Here is a 22,115-nt window from a genome sequence, read left to right as displayed (position 1 = left end):
ATAAGGGATGAAATATGCCCTGGTCTCCTGCAGTGCCCTCAGGCTTACTAGGATTGGGAAATTCCAGCCTGGTGAATTCTAGTCAGACTGGTTTTCTGCTCTCAAACCCTGTTTCCTGTTAAGATGTTTATCAAGATAATGTGTGCCCAGCGGGACATGGACCCTCATCAGTAATTCTAATTTTGCCCTTGCCTTGTGATCCTGCTCTGCCCTTTTGCCTTGTGATCTTCTATTGCCCTTTGAAGCATGTGATCTCTGTGATCCACTCCCTATTGGTACCCCCCTCCCCTTCTAAAATCCCTAATAAAAACTTGCTGGTTTTGTGGCTCAAGTCCCCATCATGGTCCTACCAATATGTGATGGCACCCACAGAGGCCCAGCTGTAAAATTCTTCTCTTTGTAGTCTTTCTCTTTATTTATGAGACCAGCTGACACTTAGGGAAAATAGAAAAGAACCTACATTGAAATATTGGGGGCTGGTTCCCCCATTAACATGTATAGCCTGCAACCTGAGCAGGGCCTTCAGCCTGGTCCAGCAAATCATTTCGGTATTCTTTCTTTTTTTTTTTTTTGAGACAGAGTCTTGCTCTGTCATCCAGGCTGGAGTGCAGTGGCGTGATCTCAGCTCACTGCATCTCCGCCTCCTGGGTTCAAGCGATTCTCTTGCCTCAGCCTCCCAAGTAGCTGGGATTACAGGTGCCCGCCACCACGCTTGGCTAATTTTTGTATTTTTAGTAGAGACATGGTTTCACCATGTTGGCCAGGCTGGTCTGGAACACCTGACCTCGTGATCCGCCTGCCTCAGCCTCCCAAAATGCTGGGATTACAGGCATGAGCCACCGTGCCCAGCCTCATTTCTGTATTCTTGGTCCCCTTCGTTGTCTCTTCCCGAAGAACCACTATTCCTAACTTTCATCATTATCCTCAAGCCCCTTCACTCTACTGCTTCCTTGCCTCCCACCTGGTTTATCTGCTTCCTTCCTGTTAGGAACAATTGAGGTTATCAGACATGAACTCTCTCAACTCTCTCCACCCAAGCCTAAAAACATACATATTTCAAACACCCACCCTTAGTTCTTTGCTTCTAATCTAAGTACTCTGTGATCCTCATTAATCACTTCCTGTCCCTTAGTTGGTTATTCCTTATTTCCAACCTTCCCTTTATACTAGCCCCATCCCCATATGAGTTGCTCAAGGCTATTCCATCTGTTTTTTTCTTTTGAGGCAGTATCTCAAAAGTGTAGTGATGTGCAGTGGTGCGATCTCGGCTCACTGCAGCCTCAAGCCCCCAGGCTCAAGCTATCCTCCGACCGCAGCCTCCCAAAGTGCTGGGATTACAGGCATGTGCCCCCACACCTGTCCTAGCTCATCTTAAGGGGGGAAAAAATCCAACATAAAATAAAACTTTCCCCTTTGACCTCTTATTGGCTGTTCGTCCTCCTACTTAAGTGCTGATTTTCCTTAGGCCTGCATCTTTAGCCTTCTTCCCTTCTCACTGTACACGGCCTGATTGGGCAAACTCACCCTCTCCCATGCACTGCAACTACCATCCAAGCCAGAAGCCAGCAAATCTGTATTTCTGGCCCCTCTGAGCTATTGAGTTGACAATCTCATATGTTAAACTGACTAACTGAATAGCATTCTCTACCTTTATGTCTCAAAGATACCTTACACTCAATAGGTCTAAAGCTGAACTCATCTTCCCAAGTCTGTCTCCACTTTGGCTCTCTCAAGGACTGATACTATCTCCTCAGTGAAGAAAGCTAAGAGTTTCACCTTATTAAAAGAAACCTAGGGCCAGGCGCAGTGGCTCATGCCTGTAATCCCAGCACTTGGGGAGGCCGAGGTGGGCGGATCACCTGAGGTTGGGAGTTCGAGACCAGCATGACCAACATGGAGAAACCCCATCTCTACTAAAAATACAAAATTAGCTGGGTGTGGTGGTGCATGCCTGTAATCCCAGCTACTTGGGAGGCTGAGGCAGAATTGTTTGAACCCAGGAGGCGGAGGTTGCGGTGAGCCGAGATCGCACCATTGCACTCCAGCCTGGGAAACAAGAGTGAAACTCCACGTCAAAAAAAAAAAAAAAAAAAAAAAGAGGCTGGATGTGGTGGCTCATGCCTGTAATCCCAGCACTTTGGGAGGCCGAGGCGGGTGGATCACCTGAGGTCGGGAGTTCAAGACTAGCCTGACCAACATGGAGAAACCCTGTCTCTACTAAAAATCCAAAATTAGCTGGGTGTAGTGGTGCATGCCTGTAATCCCAGCTACTCAGGAAGCTGAGGCAGGAGAATCGCTTGAGGCGGAGGTTGCAGTGAGCTGAGATCGCACCACTGCACTCCAGCCTGGGCAACAAGAGCGAAACTCTGTCTCAAAAAAAAAAAGAAACCTAGGAGTCACCTTAGCTCCATCTCAATTAACTTCCTTAAGTTCTTCTATCAGTTGCTGTCTATCCTTCTATCCCAATTGCTACTGCCTTAGTTCAGTTCCTGAGTAGCTCTTGCTTAGGTTACTCAACCTCTTCCTATCCTCTTTCTCTGCCTCCAGACTTTTTTTCTTTTTTGAAAGAGGGTCTCGCTTTGTCACCCAGACTGGAGTGCAGTGGTGCAATCACAGCTCCCGGCAGCCTCAACCTCCCAGGCTCAAGCGACTTTCCCACCTCAGCCTCCCAAATAGCTGGGACTATAGGGTACATCATCACACCCTGCTAATTTTTGTATTTTTTGTAGAGACACGGTTTTGCCATGTTGCCCGGGCTGGTCTTTAACTCCTGGGCTCAAGCGATCCACCCACCTGGGCTCCCAAAGTGCTGGGATTACAGGCATGAATGCAGCTGCCTCCAGTCTTGTTCAATCTAGCCTCAATATGGTTACCTGATTTAGGCATATAACAATCCTGCTTAAAACACTTCAATGGATACATAAGAAACTTCATAGTGATGGTCTCTGAGAACTAGGGGATCTAGGATAGGAGAAATATTTGTCTTTCCCTGTGGTACTATTTGAATTCTTTACTATTAGCATGCATTACTATACAAAACTAAAGTTTCAGTGACCTCCAGTGCCTACAATACAAAGTCTTTCATGAATCTCTCTCCTGTTTACCTCTCACGCTTCTCTCTCAAGCCACTATTCTATCTAGAATGGCCTCCCATCCAAATATCAACTTAGCTCTGAAGACTCTGTGCAGGCCAGGCGCAGTGGCTCACGTCTGTAATCCCAGCACTTTGGGTGGCCGAGGCGGGTGGATCGCCTGAGGTCAGGACTTCAAGACCAGCCTGGCCAACATGGTGAAACCCTGTCTCTACTAAAAATTAAAAAAATTAGCCAGGTGTGGTGGTGGGTGCCTGTAATTCCAGCTACTGGGAGGCTGAGCCAGGAGAATCACTTGAACCTGGGAGACCGCACCACTGCACTCCAGCCTGGACAATAAGAGCAAAACTCCATCTCAAAAAAAAAAAAAAAGACTCTGCCCAAAAGGGACTTCCTCCTGACTTCTCCATACAGAAGTGACCTCCTTTTCCTTAATGTCTACTGTGTACCATATTCAGACTTCCAACATGGTACTTACAATTCATGTTGTATATAATAGTTAAAATCAAAGTCTATCTCCCTTCATTAGCCTTAGATTCCCTGAAGACAGGAATTTTTTTTTTTTTTTTTTGGAGACGAGTCTCACTCTGTCACTCAGGCTGGAATGCAATGGTGCAATCTCGGCTCACTGCAACCTCTGCCCCCCAGGTTCAAGTGATTCTCCTGCCTCAGCCTCCCAAGTAGCTGGGATTACAGGAACATGCCACCATACCCAGCTAATTTTTGTATTTTTTTTTTTTTTTAGTAGAGATAGGAATTCTTATTCACCCTTGAACTTTCAGAGCCTTGCTACAGGATCAGAATTTCCAGAGATGGGGCTTAGGCAAGTGTTTTGACAATGTTCCTCAGGTGATTCTAACTATCCTATGTTAACTGCACGAAAACGTAAACTCTTTCACATCAGGAATCATCATTACGCAGCACAATGTAAGTGCTCAATAAATGCTTTACTAAATTGAACTGAAACAGAGAAGTCTGGAAGATGAGGGAGAAGAGTTTGGAGCTAAAGATTTGGAGGCATCAGGATGTAAGATGGTGTGAGTGCAGTGAGAGGAGGAAGGAAGCCAGGAAGGACTTCTTGATGACCCTTTCACTGTAACCACAGAAGACTCAATTACATGTGTTTTCCTTAGGGCTTGAGTTCCTTAAGGGTCGGGAACTCTCCGTCCTACTCATCTCTGTAAGCCTGGCGCTAAGCACAGTGCATGGTACATGTTAGGAGCTCAGTAACCTTTTATTGATCTTTTATTGAGCTGTATCAGTGCCCCTGGTAATAGAGGGGGGTAAAAAACTTCAGGGACACACAGGAAGAAGTGACTAACTTGGCACAGGAAGCTGGATACATTGATTTTCAGAGGGACAATTAAGCTCAGTCTTCAAAGAGAAGTTCGCTTGGCAGAGCAGTGTCAAGAACTTCAAGCAGAAGGAACAGCAGGAACTAAGTACTGAGCTATGAAAGAGGGCAGCCACAATCTTTCCACGTGGCCAGGAGTCAGGTGAGTAAGAGATTTACAAAATGAGATTGAGAGGGTCAGGGCCAGAATAAGGGCCACAGACACCCACCTACGGATTTAAGGCTAACTGTGGGTGGTCAAAGAGGAGTTTTAAATTTAACATCAGATGATCTACCTTTACTTTGTACAAAGTACTAGTAGGGCCGGGTGCGGTGGCTCACACCTGTAATCCCAGCACTGTGGGAGGCCGAGGCGGGCGGATCATTTGAGGTCAGGAGTTCGAGACCGGCCTGGCCAACATGGTGAAACCCCATCTCTACTAAAAATACAAAAATTAGCCGGGCGTGGTGGCGGGCACCTGTAATCCCAGCTCCTGGGGAGGCTGAGGCAGGAGAATCGCTTGAACCGGGGAGGCGGAGGTTGCAGTGAGCCGAGATCGGACCACTGCACTCCAGCCTGGGCGACAGAGCCAGACTCCATCTCAAAAACAAAACAAAACAACCAAAAAAAACAAACAGGCCAGGCGCGGTGGCTCACGCCTATAATCCCAGCACTTTGGGAGGCCGAGGCGAGCGGATCACGAGGTCAGGAGTTTGAGATCATCCTGACCAATAAGGTGAAACCCCCATCTCTACTAAAAAAAATACAAAAATTAGCCGGGCATGGTGGCGCGCGCCTGTAATCCCAGCTACTCAGGAAGCTGAGGCAAGAGAATCGCTTGAACCCGGGAGGCGGAGGTTGCAGTGAGCCGAGATGGCGCCACTGCACTCCATCATGGGCGACAGAACGAGACTCCGTCTCAAAATAAAATAAAATAAATAAAAAATTTAAAGTACTAGTCGAAGCACGAATGGCAAAGAATTGAGAGGCTCAAGGAAAAAAGCTTCATTAGCGGCTGAGGTCCAGGTGACAAACCCAAACAAGGCAACGAAGGGAGGGAGTGAGAAATCCATTCCATAAAACCCACGATATAAGTAAAGCGGCCTGTGAATTCCGACCACTGCTGACCGCCAGGCCACACACCGGTTTTTTTCAGGAGGTCTCAACTAGATGCTAAGCTCCGAAGTGGAACTCCCCCAGGCACTTTCTGTTCTAATTCAGGAATTCCAAGCCCCTTTCCATCACAACCCCATCCCGCGGGAGACCCAAGCTGTGCGGAGCAGCGCAGGGCTAAGCCCGCGTCCGGTGAGACCCGGGAACGCGGCGCGGGAGACTAAGGAGCAGAGTACAGAATTGCGCGTGCGCGCCTGCAGCACGAGCCCCGCCCCCTGGCTCTAAACCGGGTGGCGGGAAAAGGGACTCAGCGTTTCCCGAGAATGCCCCCATAGCTTCGAAAGGATCCCCGTGTCCGCTTAGCGCCCTCTCGCCACACACTCACTCACCCGCTCCCTGCGGGTCCTCAGAAGCCCGGAGGAGCCACCGGCCCTCTGGCGCGGGGCCGCAGCCTTTCCGCCACCAGGCTCAGCTGGGCAGGTCCCCGCCTGCGCGGAGAGCGAGGCGGGGCGAGCCGGGCTGGTCCACGTGACTCCGAGCGAGCTGGGGCGGAGATTGGTGAAGGAGGAAGGAAAAGGGAAGCGAGTGCAGGGACTGTTTTATGTGAGGTCGATCTAAAAATCACAGAGCTATGAATTTTCTGCTGAATTATAGTAGAATCAAAGTCCGATTAGAAGTGAATTTACAAACATTCTTCCCCTTCTTCTAGTCAAGCGGACTATTCCAAGTCTTAAATAGTTAGTTAGAAAAGTTAGGTTTTATTTGGGAGGAAGTAAAGAGCTGAAGTACAGGGAGGAATGGTCTTCTGGGATAGGGGATGTCCGTTGTATTATAGGTATAAATTTAAAGCTTTCAAAGTATGCAAGAGGCCCATAAAAGGAAGAAAGCAACCGTAAATATTCATTGAACAGTTGAGGGTCTCTTCTGGCCTCTGCTGAGATGATCTTGCCAAAAGGAAAAGAAAATAGGGCTGTGCTCTGGCCCCCTGTAATCCCAGCTACTGGGGAGGCTGAAGCAGGAAGATCGCTTGAGCCCAGGATTTCTAGACTGTAGTGTGTGATGATCGTGCCTGTGAATATCCATTGCACTCCAACCTGGTCAACATAGTAAGACCCCCTCTCAAAAAAAAAAAAGAAGATAGGGCTCAAACAAATAATAATCTCCTGAATTATTAAGCATTTGAATAGAAGGAATCAATTTCCGGGGTATGAGGGAGTTAGAAGAGATTTGCTTCAAGATGAAAGGACAGATGACAGAGAAATGAAAATACACAGACACAAAACAAGAAAAAAAACACGGAACTAGTGGTAAAAGCAGAAAGATGCCATTTGAGGAGTGTTTTGATTTGCTCTAAATAAATTAGAACAGAGTCAAAGCCTCTCCCCTCATGCCCCCTACTACCACCCGTTCATTTATTTGCTCCAGGAATCAGATTTCCTGTGTTGGCCTTAGGGAACAATTGTGGGGCTTAAATACCATCTGCCAGGCAGCCACAACAGTGGATGTCAGGCTGACCAGTTAAGCTGCTTAATTTTTCTAGATTCTAGGCTTGCCCAAGCTCTATTTAGGTTGGAAGCTCCTTGGCCCAGGACCTCTGAAGAGATCCATTATGTCAGAATGAACACAACCAGCCAGCGGATGTAGACAGGTTTACGTGGCTTTACAGAACAGCTAAATCCTAGTGTTCACTTTTCTCAGAGCTACTTCCCCACCCAAGTCCCTGGGGCAAGCATCCCTAAGATAAGTAGGCTATATATTCCCATTAACTTCCCCCCAATTCTTCGGTACACCTACATCCTGATCTGGGGCTAATACTCCATTTTCACCACCCACCTCCCTTGAGTCCCTTCTCCTAACCCTTGGAAGCCTTGTCTCCTCCACTTCTCTCCATCTGCCTCGTGTGAGGAGTAACTCCCTGCTTCTCTGTTCCCTCAGAAATCAAGAGCTACACACTTGACTGGCAGCAGGGTAAAGGCCAGAAACTTAAGGTGTCGGTTACCCAGTACTCACCATACTGGGTCGAGGAAGGGGGGTATAGGATGGCACCTCTTTTTGCTTCCTTAGCTCTCATGCCCCAAAACTCAGACACAGCCACACTCACATTCATATGCACAATCAGCACACATGGCGAAGGGTGGTGGGATGGGGAGGAAGGGAAGTTTGCACCAACCAGCTCATGAATGCAACTTGAAAGATTTCACACAGCAAAAGGAAAAAAAAAAAAACAACCACATACATAAGTTAAAAAATAAAGAAGTACATGCCCCTCCCCACAGTCTCTTTCTTCATCTAGGGGCTGGCTAAACCCCTCCACGTAAACTCAGAAGCTTTCTACTCCCTCTATTCAGCTGGAGCTTCTACAGGGCCTGGGTGTTCAGTTCAACAGGTTCCCCTGTGACCTCTGGTTGTCCATTGGAGACATCGGGTTTGGCACCCTTGAGGACAGACAGTCTCTCAGAAATACTCTTGAGCCGGGGGAAGAGAAGAAAGTCATACAGGAGGCTGCCCAGACCCCCTCCAATGATTGGGCCTACCCAGTACACCTGTAGAAAGAGAAAAGAAATACTCAGGCTTGGGGAGGGGACAGAGCAGCAACGCTGCTCTTTTTCCAGCCACCTTAGTGGAAAACAAGATATTGTACACTTGATATCTACAATAAACTCACCATTTATTTTCTGATTCATCAAATTACTCCTTTATCCCACACCTTAGCATGTGTATATTCTATTTGTTATCAATTTGCACTAGTTTGTATGTTGCTTTCAAAAAAATTTTATAAATTGTGGTAAAACACATATAAAATTTACCATATTAAATATTTTTGGACAGGTGCAGTGGCTTACGCCTGTAATCCCAGCACTTTGGGAGGCTGAGACGGGCGGATCACAAGACGGGCGGATCACAAGGTCAGCCATTTGAGAACAGCCTGACCAGCAGGGAGAAACCCCATCTCTACTAAAAATACAAAAATTAGCTGGGCGTGGTGGCAGGCGCCTGAAATCCCAGCTACTCGGGAGGCTGAGGCAGGAGAATTGCTTGAACCCAGGAGGCGGAGGTTGCAGTGAGCTGAGATCCTGAGATCAAGCTCCACTGCACTCCAGCCTGGGTGACAGAGGGAGACTCCGTCTCAAAAAAATATATATATGTTTTTAAGTGTCCAGTTTAGTAGTGTTAAGTATATTCACATTGTTGTGCAACCTATGTCTAGAACTTTTTCATCTTGCAAAGCTGTAACTCTATACCCATTAAACAACTGCCTATTCCACCCCACCCCCATCAGCCCCTGGTAACTATCCTTCTACTTTGCGTCTGTGAATTTGAGTACTCTAAATACCCCATATAAATGTAATCATACAGTATTTGTCTTTTTGTGACTGGCTTATTCACTTAGCATAATGTCCTCAAGATTCATCCATGTTGTGGTATGTGTCACAATTTCCTTCCTTTTGACAGATAATATTCCATTTATGTATATACCACATTTTGTTTATCCATTCATCCACTGAGGAACACTTGGGTTGCTTTTACCTCTTGGCTATTGTGAATAATGCTGTTATGAAAATGGGTGTACAGCTTTGAAAAATTTTTAAATTATTTCCATATGTTTGGCTTGCACAACATCAACATAACCAATATTTATTGAGTGCTTACTTTATATCAGATTCTGTGCTAAATGTTTCTCACATATAACTTTCACACATTTCTCGTAATGTCCCACTTTATAGTAAAACAAACTGAAGCACAGAGTGATTATTTGCCCATGGTCACACACAAAGCCGATAACGTATTAGAACTGGAATGGGGCTGAGGCCTATTTGTGCTCACAACACATCTTGATCTCTGAGAGCAGAATTTATTCTGCTCATATTTAGTTGTCTCTCTTCATACCCCCTAGTTCAGCAACCAGTGAATACTCAGTGCATACTCCCTGACTAACCAGAGAAGGAAAAATATGAGCAAGAGCCTCTCCTTCTAGCAAAATCATGAATCCTGCTCACACAGGCATGCCAAACTCTCTGACAGCCCCCTTAGCTGAGTGCTGGTAGAGCAGCCAACACACGCAGAAGGAAAGCAGGAATCCAGCCTGGAACCTGCAGTCCACAACCATCCAGAAGGGCTCCAGGATCTTGCCCCTCTCCCTTCACTCACCCAGTGGTTAGTGAAGTTCCCAGTGAGAATGGCAGGAGCAAAGGAGCGGGCAGGATTCATGCCTGCACCAGTATAATACATCTGCAAAAGAGACAGTTGTAACTGAGACACCCCCCTACTGCACCCCAGCTTCTCTCCCCACAACCCACATTGCCCCTGAGAGCTGCCATCTTTTCTCCAGCCAGCAGCAAGTGGAGAGGGACAGCCTGCATGACTCTCCAGGGGTTCCTGCAATGGGGTGAGGGCAACTGATGCCCTGTCTGGGAACAGACTATGGATCCATAGGCAAAGCCCATGTCTAGCCATGATGCGTTCATTTCTACCTTGGGGTCAAGAAGGACTAGATATAGCAGTCACAAGAGAGGGATAGGGCAGAGTTGATTCCTTTGTGCCAGTACAGAGTGCAATGGACAATGTTCATGTTTGACAGTGAAGTAGGCAGGAAGAACCCTTAAAAGCTGGGAAAGGTTTAGGGGCCCCGGAATCCTTGAATGAGAAGTTGCTCTCCTTCCTGCTTACCCCAAAGAGGTGCCCCAGGGCAAGGGAGAAGCCAACGGCCAGGGCCACGGAGCCCAGTTGGCCATTCCGCCTCTCGTCGTATGTGGCAAAGATGCAGAGCACGAACTGGAGCGTCAGGAAGATCTCCACTGTGGTTGCCTGGCCCACGCTCACTGCAGGGTGCAACTGTGCAAAGGAAGAAGAAGAGAGGCAGCTCATGAGGGCTGCCACAGTGTTACCTCCTCAAGACTTCCCCGGCAAGGATCTCGTTATAGCATCAGGTCCCTGGAGAGGAAGGATAATACAACCCCCTTCATAATCATTGTATTTGCATCTTAGCATCTCCTAACAGTGCTCCTTCATAATGGAAATGATTGCAGCCACTTACATGTATGAGGAAACTGAGGCCTTGAAAGGTAAAATAAGTTTCCTTAAGAACCTGCAAGGAGTTGGAAGGAAAGCTGAAACTCAAACTCAGTTTTCTTAATTTCAGTCCAGGGCCCTATGCCTTCCTTAAAGCTCTAAACCACCTGTCAATCCTCACCACTTCAACACACACATGCTCACACATGCACATATTGTCCCAGACCCCAGGGGAGCTGATTCACCTGCACCAGTCAGGGAGTCAGGGCAACAGAGAGTCAGGACACCAGGTTCCCCATCCCCTCTCAGCCAACCATTACCGTGTTGAGTGCTAGGTTTCCTCGGACGGCAGGTGGGGTAACGCTATACAGCACAGCGGCCCCAGCCACAGCTCCCAGGAGCTGGGCTGCCATATAGCAGAAGGCACGGAGCAGGGACATCTGGGAGCCCACAAGGAAAGCAAAAGTGACTGCAGGATTGACATGGGCTCCACTGATGTGGCCCACAGACTGCACCAGTGTAGCCAGGGCCAAGCCAAATGCCATAGCCACCTGCAGAACATGCAGGGGTCCAGGAGCCCAGCGCAGTGAGGACCCCAGCCCAAAGAAGACATAGAAGAGGGTGGCAAAGAACTCAGCGAATATGGCCCTCCAAAAGGAGGCTGATCGCAGTTCCCACATGGCAGGGGGGATGGTCACAGTGCCTGGGTCCCTGCTACCCCCATGGCCTTGTCTGGGTGGACAGTCCCCTTTATAGAGGACTCTTAATCCCTGGGAGGGGCAGGCTGAGGTAGCAGGCCCAGCCTCTTAACCCCTTCACAGCTGTGGAGGGCTAAGTCCCCTCCCCTACATGGTAAAGATGCTGGATTTTCCCACCTTTCTCAACTGGGAGATGAGCCGAGAGAGCCATGGCAGTGAGGGTGGGATTGGGGTCACAGCAAGAGAGACTACGAGAAGTGGGGGTGAAGAACAGCAGGACTGGAAGAGTCTGCCCTTCTGTGTGTGTCAAAATTGGGGTTCATTGTCCTGATTGACATCAACATTAGAATACTCTTCAGCTCTCTCTGGAAGGTCCATCAAGCTGAGCTCACTTCATGGCATTTGGGGCTGAGCTCCTGGGGGCCTCAGCCTCCTCTGAGTCTGCCAGGGGTAAGGGTTGGGGGGGGTGGTAAGGAGTGGGGTTCAGCAGGGAAGTTGGATAACTAAAGAGAATTCTTTAGTTCCCAGGGATTAGAAGCCTTTCTCCCATTGGCTAGTTTGGGCTGGAATCTGTGGACCCTGCAGCTCTGGGACAAAATAGTTCTGCTGCGTCTGGCTTTCTCTGAGCCCGGGTTCCCTACCCCCAGTCCATGACAGCACCTCCCTTTTCAAACCCTAGGCCTGGCTTTTTAAACTACAGGGACCGACAGAGAGAAGACACTATCATCCCTGCATGGGCTGGGAGTGGGGTTGGAGGGATAGGAATAAGAAAGGGACTCGTAGTTAAACCTTAGAATCAGCTTGTATTTCATCTTTCCTAACTCACATGGTCATAGCAAGAAGTACTGAAAGGAAGGAAACTGAGTCATGGCTATGAAGCAATGGGAAGGTCTAATGTCCTCTAATACAGCCATGATCAGCACACCCTAAGCCTTGATCCCCAGGGAAAGGTATGGGTGTGCTGGGATCAGATCTGGGGAAACAGCCGATCAAGAGAGGGAAAAGGATAATACGGGGACGGAAAGTTTGGGGAAAGAGGTTCAGCTGTGCTCAGGCTTGGTGAGGGACTTGAGACCTAGGCGTGGGGTTGTGTGGTGATGGAGAAGGTGGAATGGGACATACTGATAGGTTCTACCATCTCCACATAGTGGCAAGTCATACCGGCCACAAACTTTTCTCATGAAGCACCAGAGAGCAGAAATTTGAGGTAAGGCCTGCAAGAATGGTGCCCAGCATGGGTCCTACCCAGTACACCTGTGGGGAGAGAGAAGGAACACAGATCAGGGACTGTGCTTTCTCCTCATAATACCCAGCTTGGGGATGGACAGAAAGAGAGTTATAGTGAAGGTAGAGGGTCCATCTAACCTATCCACTGGCAGGAAGAGTTGCTGAGAACAGGTCAGAGAGCACCCAAAGGGTTTGGAGCTCTCAATTACATAGAAGAGAAACAGTCCACTAGAAGTCATTGGAATCTCCTATATTCTAGAAGCCTCATCAGTCTCCTGACTTAAGGCCCTGTAACCCTCAGTGCATCTCACCCAGTAATGCTCCCAGATCCCAGTCACCACTGCTGGCCTCAGGAAGCATGCAGGGTTCACGCTGCCTCCAGAAAAGTTCCCCTGGACAGGATAAAGAGAGAGGGTAGCACATCATGGTGTTAAGAGCAGAGATTTTGGCCACAGATACTCTGGTCCAATTAGGTGAGGATAAAAAGTGACAGAACCAGCTGGGTGCGGTGGCTCATGCCTGTAATCTCAGCACTTTGGGAGGCCAACGCAGGTGGATCACCTGAGGTCAGGAGTTCGAGACCAGCCTGACCAACATAATGAAACCCCGTCTCTACTAAAAATACGAAAAATTAGCTGGGCATGGTGGTGGGTACCTGTAATCCCAGTTACTCGGCAGGTTGAGGCAGGAGAATCGTTGGAACCCGGGAGGCAGAGGTTGCGGTGAGCCGAGATCACGCCATTGTACTCTAGCCTGGGCAACAAGAGCGAAACTCCGTCTCAAAAAAAAGAACCAGTTACAACTGCTGGTGGGAGTATAAACTGAGATATTACTTTTTTTTTTTTTTTTTTAGACAGGGTTTCGCCCTGTCACCCATGCTGGAGTGGAGTGGTGCAATCACAGCTCATTGCATTTTCAACCTCCTGGGCTCAAGCGATCCTCCTACCCCAGCCTCCCAAATAGCTGGGACTACAGGTGTTTACCACCATGCTCAGCTAACTTTTTTATTTTTTGTAGAGATGGGGTCTCACCGTGTTGCCTAATCTGGCCTCAAACTCCTGGGCTCAAGTGATCCTGTCACCTCAGCCTCCCAAAGTGTTGAGATTACAGGCGTGAGGCACTGTTCCCCACCTGAGATAATGACTTTGGGACACAGTTTAACACCTACTTATAAAGATGAACAAATTACATAATTTCTTTTTTTTTCTTTGAGACAGAGTCTCACTCTGTTGCCCAGGCTGGAGTGCAGTGGCACAATCAGCTCACTGCAACCTCTGCAATTTTTATGTCTCAGCCTCCCAAGTAGCTGGGACTATAGGTGCCCAGCACCATGCCCAGCTAATTTTTGTATTTTTAGTAGAAACGGGGTTTTACTATGTTGGCCACGCTGGTCTCGAACTCCTGACCTTAAGTGATCTGCCCCTCTTGGCCTCCCAAAGTGCTGGGATTACAGGTGTGAGCCACCATGCCAGGTCAAATTACATAATTTCTGACTCAGCAACTCCACTTCTCACTTATATACCCAAGAGAAACTTGGGTAGCACATCATGTAAATTTATGTAATTGTCGGCTGGGGGCAATGGCTCATGCCTGTAATCCCAGCACTTTGGGAGGCTGAGGCAGGTGGATCACCTGAGGTCAGGAGTTGGAGACCAGCCTGGCCAACATGGTGAAACCCCATCTCTACTAAAAATACAATAATTAGTCGGGCATGGTGGTGGGTGCCTGTAATCCCAGCTACTCGGGAGGCTGAGACAGGAGAATTGCTTGAACCCGGGAGGTGGAGGTTGCAGTGAGCCAAGATTGTGCCACTGCACTCCAGCCTGGGCGACAAGAGCGAAACTCAGTCTCAAAAAAAAATAAAATAAAATAAAATAAAATAAAAGTAGTTGTCAAGGTTCTAGTTTTTCTATTGGATGGATGGTTAGAAATGATGCTTAATCGTCATTATTAAAAACAAGTAAGTGGGAGCCATATATATAGGCCAATGAGGAGAGGACATCATGAACAACAAAATAGTCTGTGTACCCCAAATTAATTAAAAACCGCAGTGACAACAATATATGCTTTACCACTTTCTAGTTGGGCAAGTTATCCCCGCTATATATAGGTTCCAGGAGGGCAGGGCCCATGTCTGATTTTTCACCAGTGCGAACCTGGTGCTTAACACACAAAAGGCAGTAAATAAATATTTGTCGAATAGATTAGATTAGCATAAGCTTGCTTGCTTTTTTATTTTTTTTTTTGAGACAGAGTCTCTCACTCTGGAGTGCAGTGGTGCCATCTCAGCTCACTGCAACCTCCACCTCCTGGGTTCAAGCTTCCCAAATAGCTGGGATTACAGGTGCACGCCACCACATCTGGCTAATTTTTGTATTTTTAGTAGAGACAGGGTTTCACCACGTTGGCCAGGCTGATCTCAAACTCCTGGCCTCAAGTGATCCGCCTGCCGAGGCCTCCCAAAGTGCTGGGATTACAAGCCTGAGTCACCGCACCTGGCCAGATTAGCATAAGCTTTCTGAGTCTCAGTTTCCTCTGTATCAAATAAGATAATGTAGGTAAAGAGACTAGTACAGTGTCTGGCACAGAATAAAGCACTTAAAAACAGGAGCTACCTGCACCTGTAGTCCCAGCAAATCAGGAGGCTGAGGTAGGAGGATCGTTTGAGCTCAGGAGTCAGAGAGCAGCGTGGGCAATATGGCAAAACCCCTCCTGTACAAAAAATACAAAAATTAGCCAGGCACAATGGCACACACCTGTAGTCCCAGCTACTGGGGAGGCTGAGGTGGGAGGATGACTTGAGCCTGTGAGGTAGAGGTTGCAGTGGACTGAGATGGCACCACTGCACTCCAGCCTTGGTGACAGAGTCAGGCCCTGTCTCAAAAAAAATTGAAAATTTGGCTGGGTGCGGTGGCTTACACCTGTAATCCCAGCACTTTGGGAAGCTGAGGTGGGCGGGTCATCTGAGGTTGGGAATTCAAGACCAACCTAGCCAACATGGCAAAACCCCATCTCTACTAAAAATACACAAAAAAATTAGCCAGGCGTCATGGTGTTCACCTGTCATCCCAGCTACTTGGGAGGCTGAGGCAAGAGAATCACTTGAACCCAGGAAGTGGAGGCTGTGGTGAGCTGAGATCACACCACTGCACTCCAGCCTGGGAGACAGAGTGAGACTCCGTCTCAAAAAAAAAAAAATATAATTAAAAAATTTAAAAAGTAAACAGAAGCCACTCAATGGGGTTTTATTAATAGGAACGGGTTATCTCTACCCACTAATCCTGTAGCCTCTTATAATAAGAGATGGAACAGCAAAGGGCAGTTAATTCAATCTCTTATAGACGACAAATAAAATGGCTAGCTTTCCTTATCTGCAGCTACCATCCTCTTGCCTCTATTCTTCATCAAACGCTGACAAGAATTCCATGGAGAACTAAACCTCGGCCCATTTCCTTTGACATCAGTCTCCCCACTTAGATAAGTGCCAGCCTCTTTCAAACCTAACTAGAGATGAACTCTTAAAAGCTTACTTGAGTTTTTGCATAGATTTACATATAATTAGTATGCTTATTGTTTTCTACTAGCCTAGCCTTTTATTTTTATTTTTTTTACAGACATAGTCTCACTGTGTTGCCCAGGCTGGAGTGCAGTGGCGCTGTCAAAGGTCATTGCAGTCTTAAACTTCTGGGCTCATGCAATCCTCCCACCTAAGCCCCCTAAGTAGCTGAGACTACAGGCACGTGCCACTGCACCCAGCTTATTTAAAAATTTTTTTTAGAGATGAGGTGTTACTGCGTTGCCCAGGCTGGTCTCAAGCTCCTGGCTTCAAGCCAACCTACCGATTCTACCACCTCAGCCTCCCAAAGTGCTGGGATTACAAGCATAAGCCATAGAACCTGGCCTTTTTTTTTTTTTTTTTTTTTTTTTTTTTTTGAGACGGGGTCTTGCTCTGTCTCAAAAAAGGAGAGACTCCAGGCTGGAGTGTAGTGGCACAATCTCCCAGGCTCAAACAATCCTCCCACCACCTCAGCCTCCCAAATAGCTGGGACTACAGGCATGCACCATCACACCTAGCTAATGTTTGTATTTTTTGTAGAGATGGGGTTTTGCCGTGTGACCCAAGCTTATCTTGAACTCTTGGGCTCAAGCAATCTGCCTGCCTTGGCCTCCCAAAGTGCTGGGATTACAGGCGTGAGGCACCTCACCCAGCCTTAGCCTAGACTTTTTAAACAAAACAACAACAAAAAACAAATACAATCCAGGCGCAGTGGCTCACGCCTGTAATCCCAGCCCTTGGGAGGCCGAGGCGAGCGGATCACGAGGTCAGGAGATCGAGACCATCCTGGCTAACATGGTGAAACCCCGTCTCTACTAAAAATACAAAAAATTAGCCGGGCGTGGTGGCGGGCGCCTGTAGTCCCAGCTCCTCGGTAGGCTGAGGCAGGAGAATGGCGTGAACCGGGAAGGCGGAGCTTGCAGTGAGCCGAGATTGCACCACTGCACTCTAGCTTGGGCGACAGAGCAAGACTTCATCTCAAAACAAAAAACAAAAAAAGGCTGTGTCTCCCTTCAGAAGTGGGATGCACCTGTGGTCCCAGTTACTTGGAAGGCTGAGGCGGTGAGCTGTGATGGTGCCACTGCACTCCAGCCTGGGCAACAGAGTGAAACCCTGTCTCAAAACAACACCAGCTTGAACCCGGGAGGTGGAGGCTGCAGTGAGCTGAGATCATGCCATTGCACTCCAGCCTGGGTGACAGAATGAGACTATGTCTCACAAAAAAATAAAAAAATAAAATAAAAATAAATAAATGAAATAAAAATAATAAAAACAAAATAAAATAAATACAAATAAATGAGCTGAGTGCAGTAGCACATGCCTGTAGTCCCTGCTATTTGGGAGCCTGAGGTTAAGGATTGCTTGAGCCCAGGAATTTAAATCCAGCCTGGACAACGTAGGCAGACCTGTCTCTTAAAAAAAAAAAAAAATCAAAGTATAAATGAATTGACGTGTGAATCACATATAAACATAATTTATTATTATCATATATTGAACATCCTCTCTAGTGATTTCATTGTGGATGAATGGAGATGCAGTCCTCAGGAACTAGGTGACTATCCATCTCTGCTTCCACCATACAGAATCTCTATCCCAGCCCCCTACTCAGAATGCCAGGTCAGCATGTAACCCAGCTCCATTGTGTGGACAGTTTCAGCAGGACAAAGGCCCCAGCATAGCACAAGCCAGCCCAGCAGCCCCTTTGGCTAGCTCCTGAGGCCCTCCCCACCCCCTGCCCTTCTCTCTCTTTCTCTGGTTATGCTTTGCTGACTGCTGACTACTGGCAAAGTCCAGAACAATCACCAAGCACTGAGTGCATTATCTTTCTCCCAACCATAGTTAAGGGATCCAATTAGCACTTGGATCAGGCCAGGATTCCCACAAATTAGAAATGGGGTAATCCAAGAAATCAAGTAATAAAGAGATTAGCCCACCTTGCCTCCTCCTTTCTTTTCCTAGGGAGTCAGATACAACTTCAAGCCAGGCAGACCAGTGCTCACTATGGTCAGGTTCTGTTCTAAGCATTTTATATTTATCTCATGTATTGGTATTTTTTAGGGTTGTACCTTCCGTTTATTCCCTACTTACCCTATACCCTCTCTTTGGATTACCTCATCTACATCTACATCCACCTCATCCTTGAGATGCATATCCATATATCTATAAAACATTTCATTTAGCCTGTCCAAAACTGAACTGATTATCTTCTCATCCAAACATGCTTCTCCTTCTGCATTCCCTTATTAAGTCAGAAAGTCAGAAACTTATGAATCAGCTTTGACACCTTCCCTCATCCTCTCACTTCCATCTAATGTCACCAAAGCTCCAAGAATTCTACCTCTCAGTTAACTGAGTCTGCACCACGTTTCACCTGAGAACTTTAGTGGTCTCAGACCCTGTTTGTCCCTGTTTCTAGTCTCGTCCCTTCCAATTCATTCTCCATATTGCTGCCAGCTTTATCTTTATATGGTACCCATAACTTGTAACTTCTCTGTGTTCCCTTCAACAGTTCCTGAATGCCTGACAGTCTAAACTCCTTCTCATGGCATGTAAGCCACTTCATCATCCAGCCTCAAGTTTTCCAACTGCTTTCCTTGTCTCCCCAACATGAGACTCTGGCAATATTGTGTTCCTTGTGGTTCCTTCCAATACTCTGTTCTAAATTTCATAACCCAGTGCGTTAGTCTAAGCTGTTCCTGTTGCCTCAATGTCTTTCCCGTTTTGTCTGTTAAGTAAAATTCTATCATATTCTAATTATTTTGCATTTAAGTTAAGAATTATGGGGCTGGGTGTGGTCAGCACTTTGGGAGGCTGAGGTGGGCGGATCACTGGACGCCAGGAGTTCGAGACCAGCCTGGGCAACATGGTGAAACCCAGTCTCTACTAAAAATACAGCCAGGCATGGTGGTGCACATCTGTGATCCCAGCTACTTGAGTGGCTGAGGTAGGAGAACTGCTTGAACCCAGGAGGTGGCGTTTGCAGTGAGCTGAACTGCACTGCAGCCTGGGTGACAGAGCGATAATCTGTTTAAAAAAAAAAAAAAAAGAATTATAATTACAATGAGCAACGAGGCAGCTAAATCATCTGAATGAGGAAGGTGAGTTTATCAAATGAATGGTCAGCCTGTAAAAGGTAAATAATACAAGAGATGACAAGCAAGGCTATTCCCTGAATAAGGAGTAAAGTAATGGATGTGTCTTAAGTGACGGTGTGAGGGATGTGTAGTGATTGCTTCAGCTCTCACAGGAACCAAAGGGGAAATCCTACAGAAACACAATCCTGGAACCTTCCCATTACTACCAAAATGCAAAGTATTGACAGAGCAGGACTTTGCTGAAGGAAATCTCTAAGCTCTCTTCTCACGTTATTTAGCTGACTGAAAAGTCTGGGCCATGCTGACCCCTGGTGGAAACAATGGGCCACTGCACTCCAAACTGGTGGCGAGGCCGGGCGGGAGGCCAAGACGGGTAGATCGCTTGAGGACAGGGGTTCAAGATCAGCCTGGCCAACATGGTGAAACCCCGTCTCTATTAAAAATACAAAAAATTAGCCAGGCATGGTGGTGCATGCCTGTAGTCCCAGCTACTCGGGAGGCTGAGGCAGGAGAATCGCTTGAACCTGGGAGGCGAAGGTTGCAGTGAGTTGAGATCACACCACTGAACTCCAGCCTGGGTGACAGAGCCAGACTCTGTCTCAAAAGAAAAAAAAAACAAAACTGGTGGAGAGAATGAGCCACTGCAGTCCAAAAAATATGGGAACAAAACTTTTTTTTTTTTTTTAGACAGGGTCTCACTTCGTTGCCCAGGCTCACTGTAGCCTCGACCTCCTGGGCTCAAGCAATCCTCATGCCTCAGCTTCCCAATTAGATGGGACTACAGCCGTGCACCACCACACCTGGCTAATTCTAAAATTTATTTTGTAGAGATACGGTCTCCCTATGTTGCCCCGGCTGGTCTCGAACTCCTGGGCTCAAGTGATCCTCTCACCTCAGCCTCCCAAAGTGCTGGGATTACAGGCATGAGCTACCATGCCTAACCACCCTCTCCTTTTACACTCATTCGTTTTAATGAGCACATATTCTGTGGTAAAGGGAACACTAAGGCCCTGGGGCAAAGGGAACACAGTATTTAATCACCTTTCTTAAGAATTCACGACCTAAGCCAGGAGTGGTGGCTCATGCCTGTAATCCCAGCACTTTGGGAGACTGAGGCAGGTGGATCACAAGGTCGGGAGTTCAAGAACAGCCTGACCAAGATGGTGAAACCCCGTCTCTACTAAAAATACAAAAAAATTAGCCAGGTGTGGTGGCAGGTGCATGTAATCCCAGCTATTCAGGAGGCTGAGGCAAGAGAATCGCTTGAACCTGGGAAGCGGAGGTTGCAGTGAGCCAAGATCACACCACGGCACTTGAGCCTGGGCAACAGAGTGAGACTCTGTCTCAAAAAAAAAAAAGAATTCACAACCTAATGGGTGATATAGGTTTCACTCAGCAGCACTGGGGAGAATGGAGGCAAGTTAGACGGCTGATGCAGTTGACGGTGGGGGCTGGTAGGAGTAGGGGGAATGTGATAGGGATTCAGTGACAATCAGATATGTGAGAGGAGACAGACAAGCCAAGGACTCCATGGTTTCTGGGCAACTGTCTGAATATGGGTTGCAATTCATGAGATTCCCTCACTTGCTTAACCATTTCTGCTTTTCAAGCCATAGGTATGGCTTTTGGGAAGTCTCTTCCCACCACTCTCAAATATACTAAATCAGAGGTTTCTCCTTTGTTTCCTGAGCATCCTGTATGACTTCAATCGTGGCACCTAGTGCATTATACTGCAATGACCCTGTGAACTCTTGAAGAAATCATGTTTTGTGAAAATGAACAAAGAAGGTAGGCAGTAGTCATATCATGTAAAGCCTTGTGACCATGCAAGGGAATTTGAGGCAGGCACATTAACAGATTTAAGCAGGGAGGTTGCATGTCTGACTGTAATGCCGACATTGAATTAGAAGCAGACAGATAGAAGCTGGCAGATCAGCTTAGAAGCTACTCACATTTCTACATTGAAATGAGAAAGCCTTGGCCAGGCGCGGTGGCTCATGCCTGTAATCCCAGAACTTTGGGAGGCAGAGGCGGGCAGATCACCTGAGGTCAGGAGTTTGAGACAAGCCTGCCAACATGGCAAAACCCTGTCTCTACTAAAAATACAAAAATTAGCAGGGCGTGGTGGTGGGCGCCTGTAGTCCCAACTACTTAGGAGGCTGAGGCAGGAGAATTGCTTGAACCTGGGCAGTGGAGGTTGCAGTGAGCCGAGATTGTGCCACTGCACTCCAGCCTGGGTGACAGAGTGAGACTCAGTCTCAATAAAATAAATAAATAAATAAATAAATAAATAAATAAATAAATAAAAGAAATGAGAAAGCCTTAAGGCCAAGGATGACAGTGGCCTGAACTAGGGCCATGTGCACCGTTCAAGGCAGTTACCACTCTGGGAGAGGAGGAAGAATTTTTGGTTAATTATTTAGGCTTTTAAATATCTAGGCCAGAAGCCAGGTGTGGTGGCTCACACCTGTAATCCCAGCACTTTGGGAAGCTAAGGTGGGTGGATCACTTGAGGTCAGGAGTTCGAGACCAGCCTGGCCAACATGGTGAAACCCTGTCTCTACTAAAAATACAAAAATTAGGCCAGGTGCAGTGGCTCACGTCTGTAATCCCAGCACTTTGGGAGGCTGAGATGGGTGGATCACCTGAGGTCAGGAGTTTGAGACCAGCTTGACCAATATGGTGAAACCCGTCTCTACTAAAAATACGAAAATTAGCCGGACGTAGTGGCATGCGCCTGTAGTCCCAGCTACTCAGGAGGCTGAGACAAGAGAATTGCTTGAACTGGGGAGGCGGAGGTTACAGTGAGCCAAGGTTGCGCCACTGCACTCCAGCCTGGGCAACAGAGTGAGACTCAGTCTCAAAAAAAAATTAGCCAGGTGTGGTTGGTGGGCACCTGTAATTCCAGCTACTCAGGAGGCTGAGACAGGAAAATTGCTTGAACTCCAGAGGCAGAGGCTGCAGTTAGCCAAGATCAAACCACTGCACTC

At 47.4% G+C, this 22,115-nt stretch overlaps 2 protein-coding genes across 3 annotated transcripts in view; both read right to left on the bottom strand.

The window, feature by feature from the left end:
* Positions 1–6,084, bottom strand: part of TIMELESS (timeless circadian regulator) — a 32,220-nt gene extending 26,136 nt beyond the window's left edge. Inside the window, exon 1 of one of the 2 annotated variants that reach the window (XM_031001050.3) lies at positions 5,929–6,084. The gene's annotated coding sequence lies outside the window, so the exon portion shown is untranslated. The remainder of the gene's footprint in view (positions 1–5,928) is intronic. The other variant, XM_031001051.3, reaches the window with a different exon arrangement.
* Positions 6,085–6,694: 610 nt separating this feature from the next.
* Positions 6,695–11,229, bottom strand: MIP (major intrinsic protein of lens fiber). The gene is made up of 4 exons (XM_004053382.5): positions 10,870–11,229; positions 10,208–10,372; positions 9,689–9,769; positions 6,695–8,082 (listed from the first exon to the last, which is right to left on the bottom strand). Exons 1-4 carry the CDS (start codon positions 11,227–11,229, stop codon positions 7,897–7,899), a joined length of 792 nt encoding a protein of 263 aa, XP_004053430.1. The 3' UTR covers positions 6,695–7,896.
* Between the last annotated feature and the right edge of the window lie 10,886 nt (positions 11,230–22,115).

This window comes from Gorilla gorilla, chromosome 10, assembly GCF_029281585.2.
Source record: "Gorilla gorilla gorilla isolate KB3781 chromosome 10, NHGRI_mGorGor1-v2.1_pri, whole genome shotgun sequence".
Classification (NCBI taxonomy): Eukaryota; Metazoa; Chordata; class Mammalia; order Primates; family Hominidae; genus Gorilla; species Gorilla gorilla.
The sequence above is the reverse complement of the archived record's forward strand: the minus strand, read 5'-3'. Positions and strand labels throughout refer to the sequence as shown.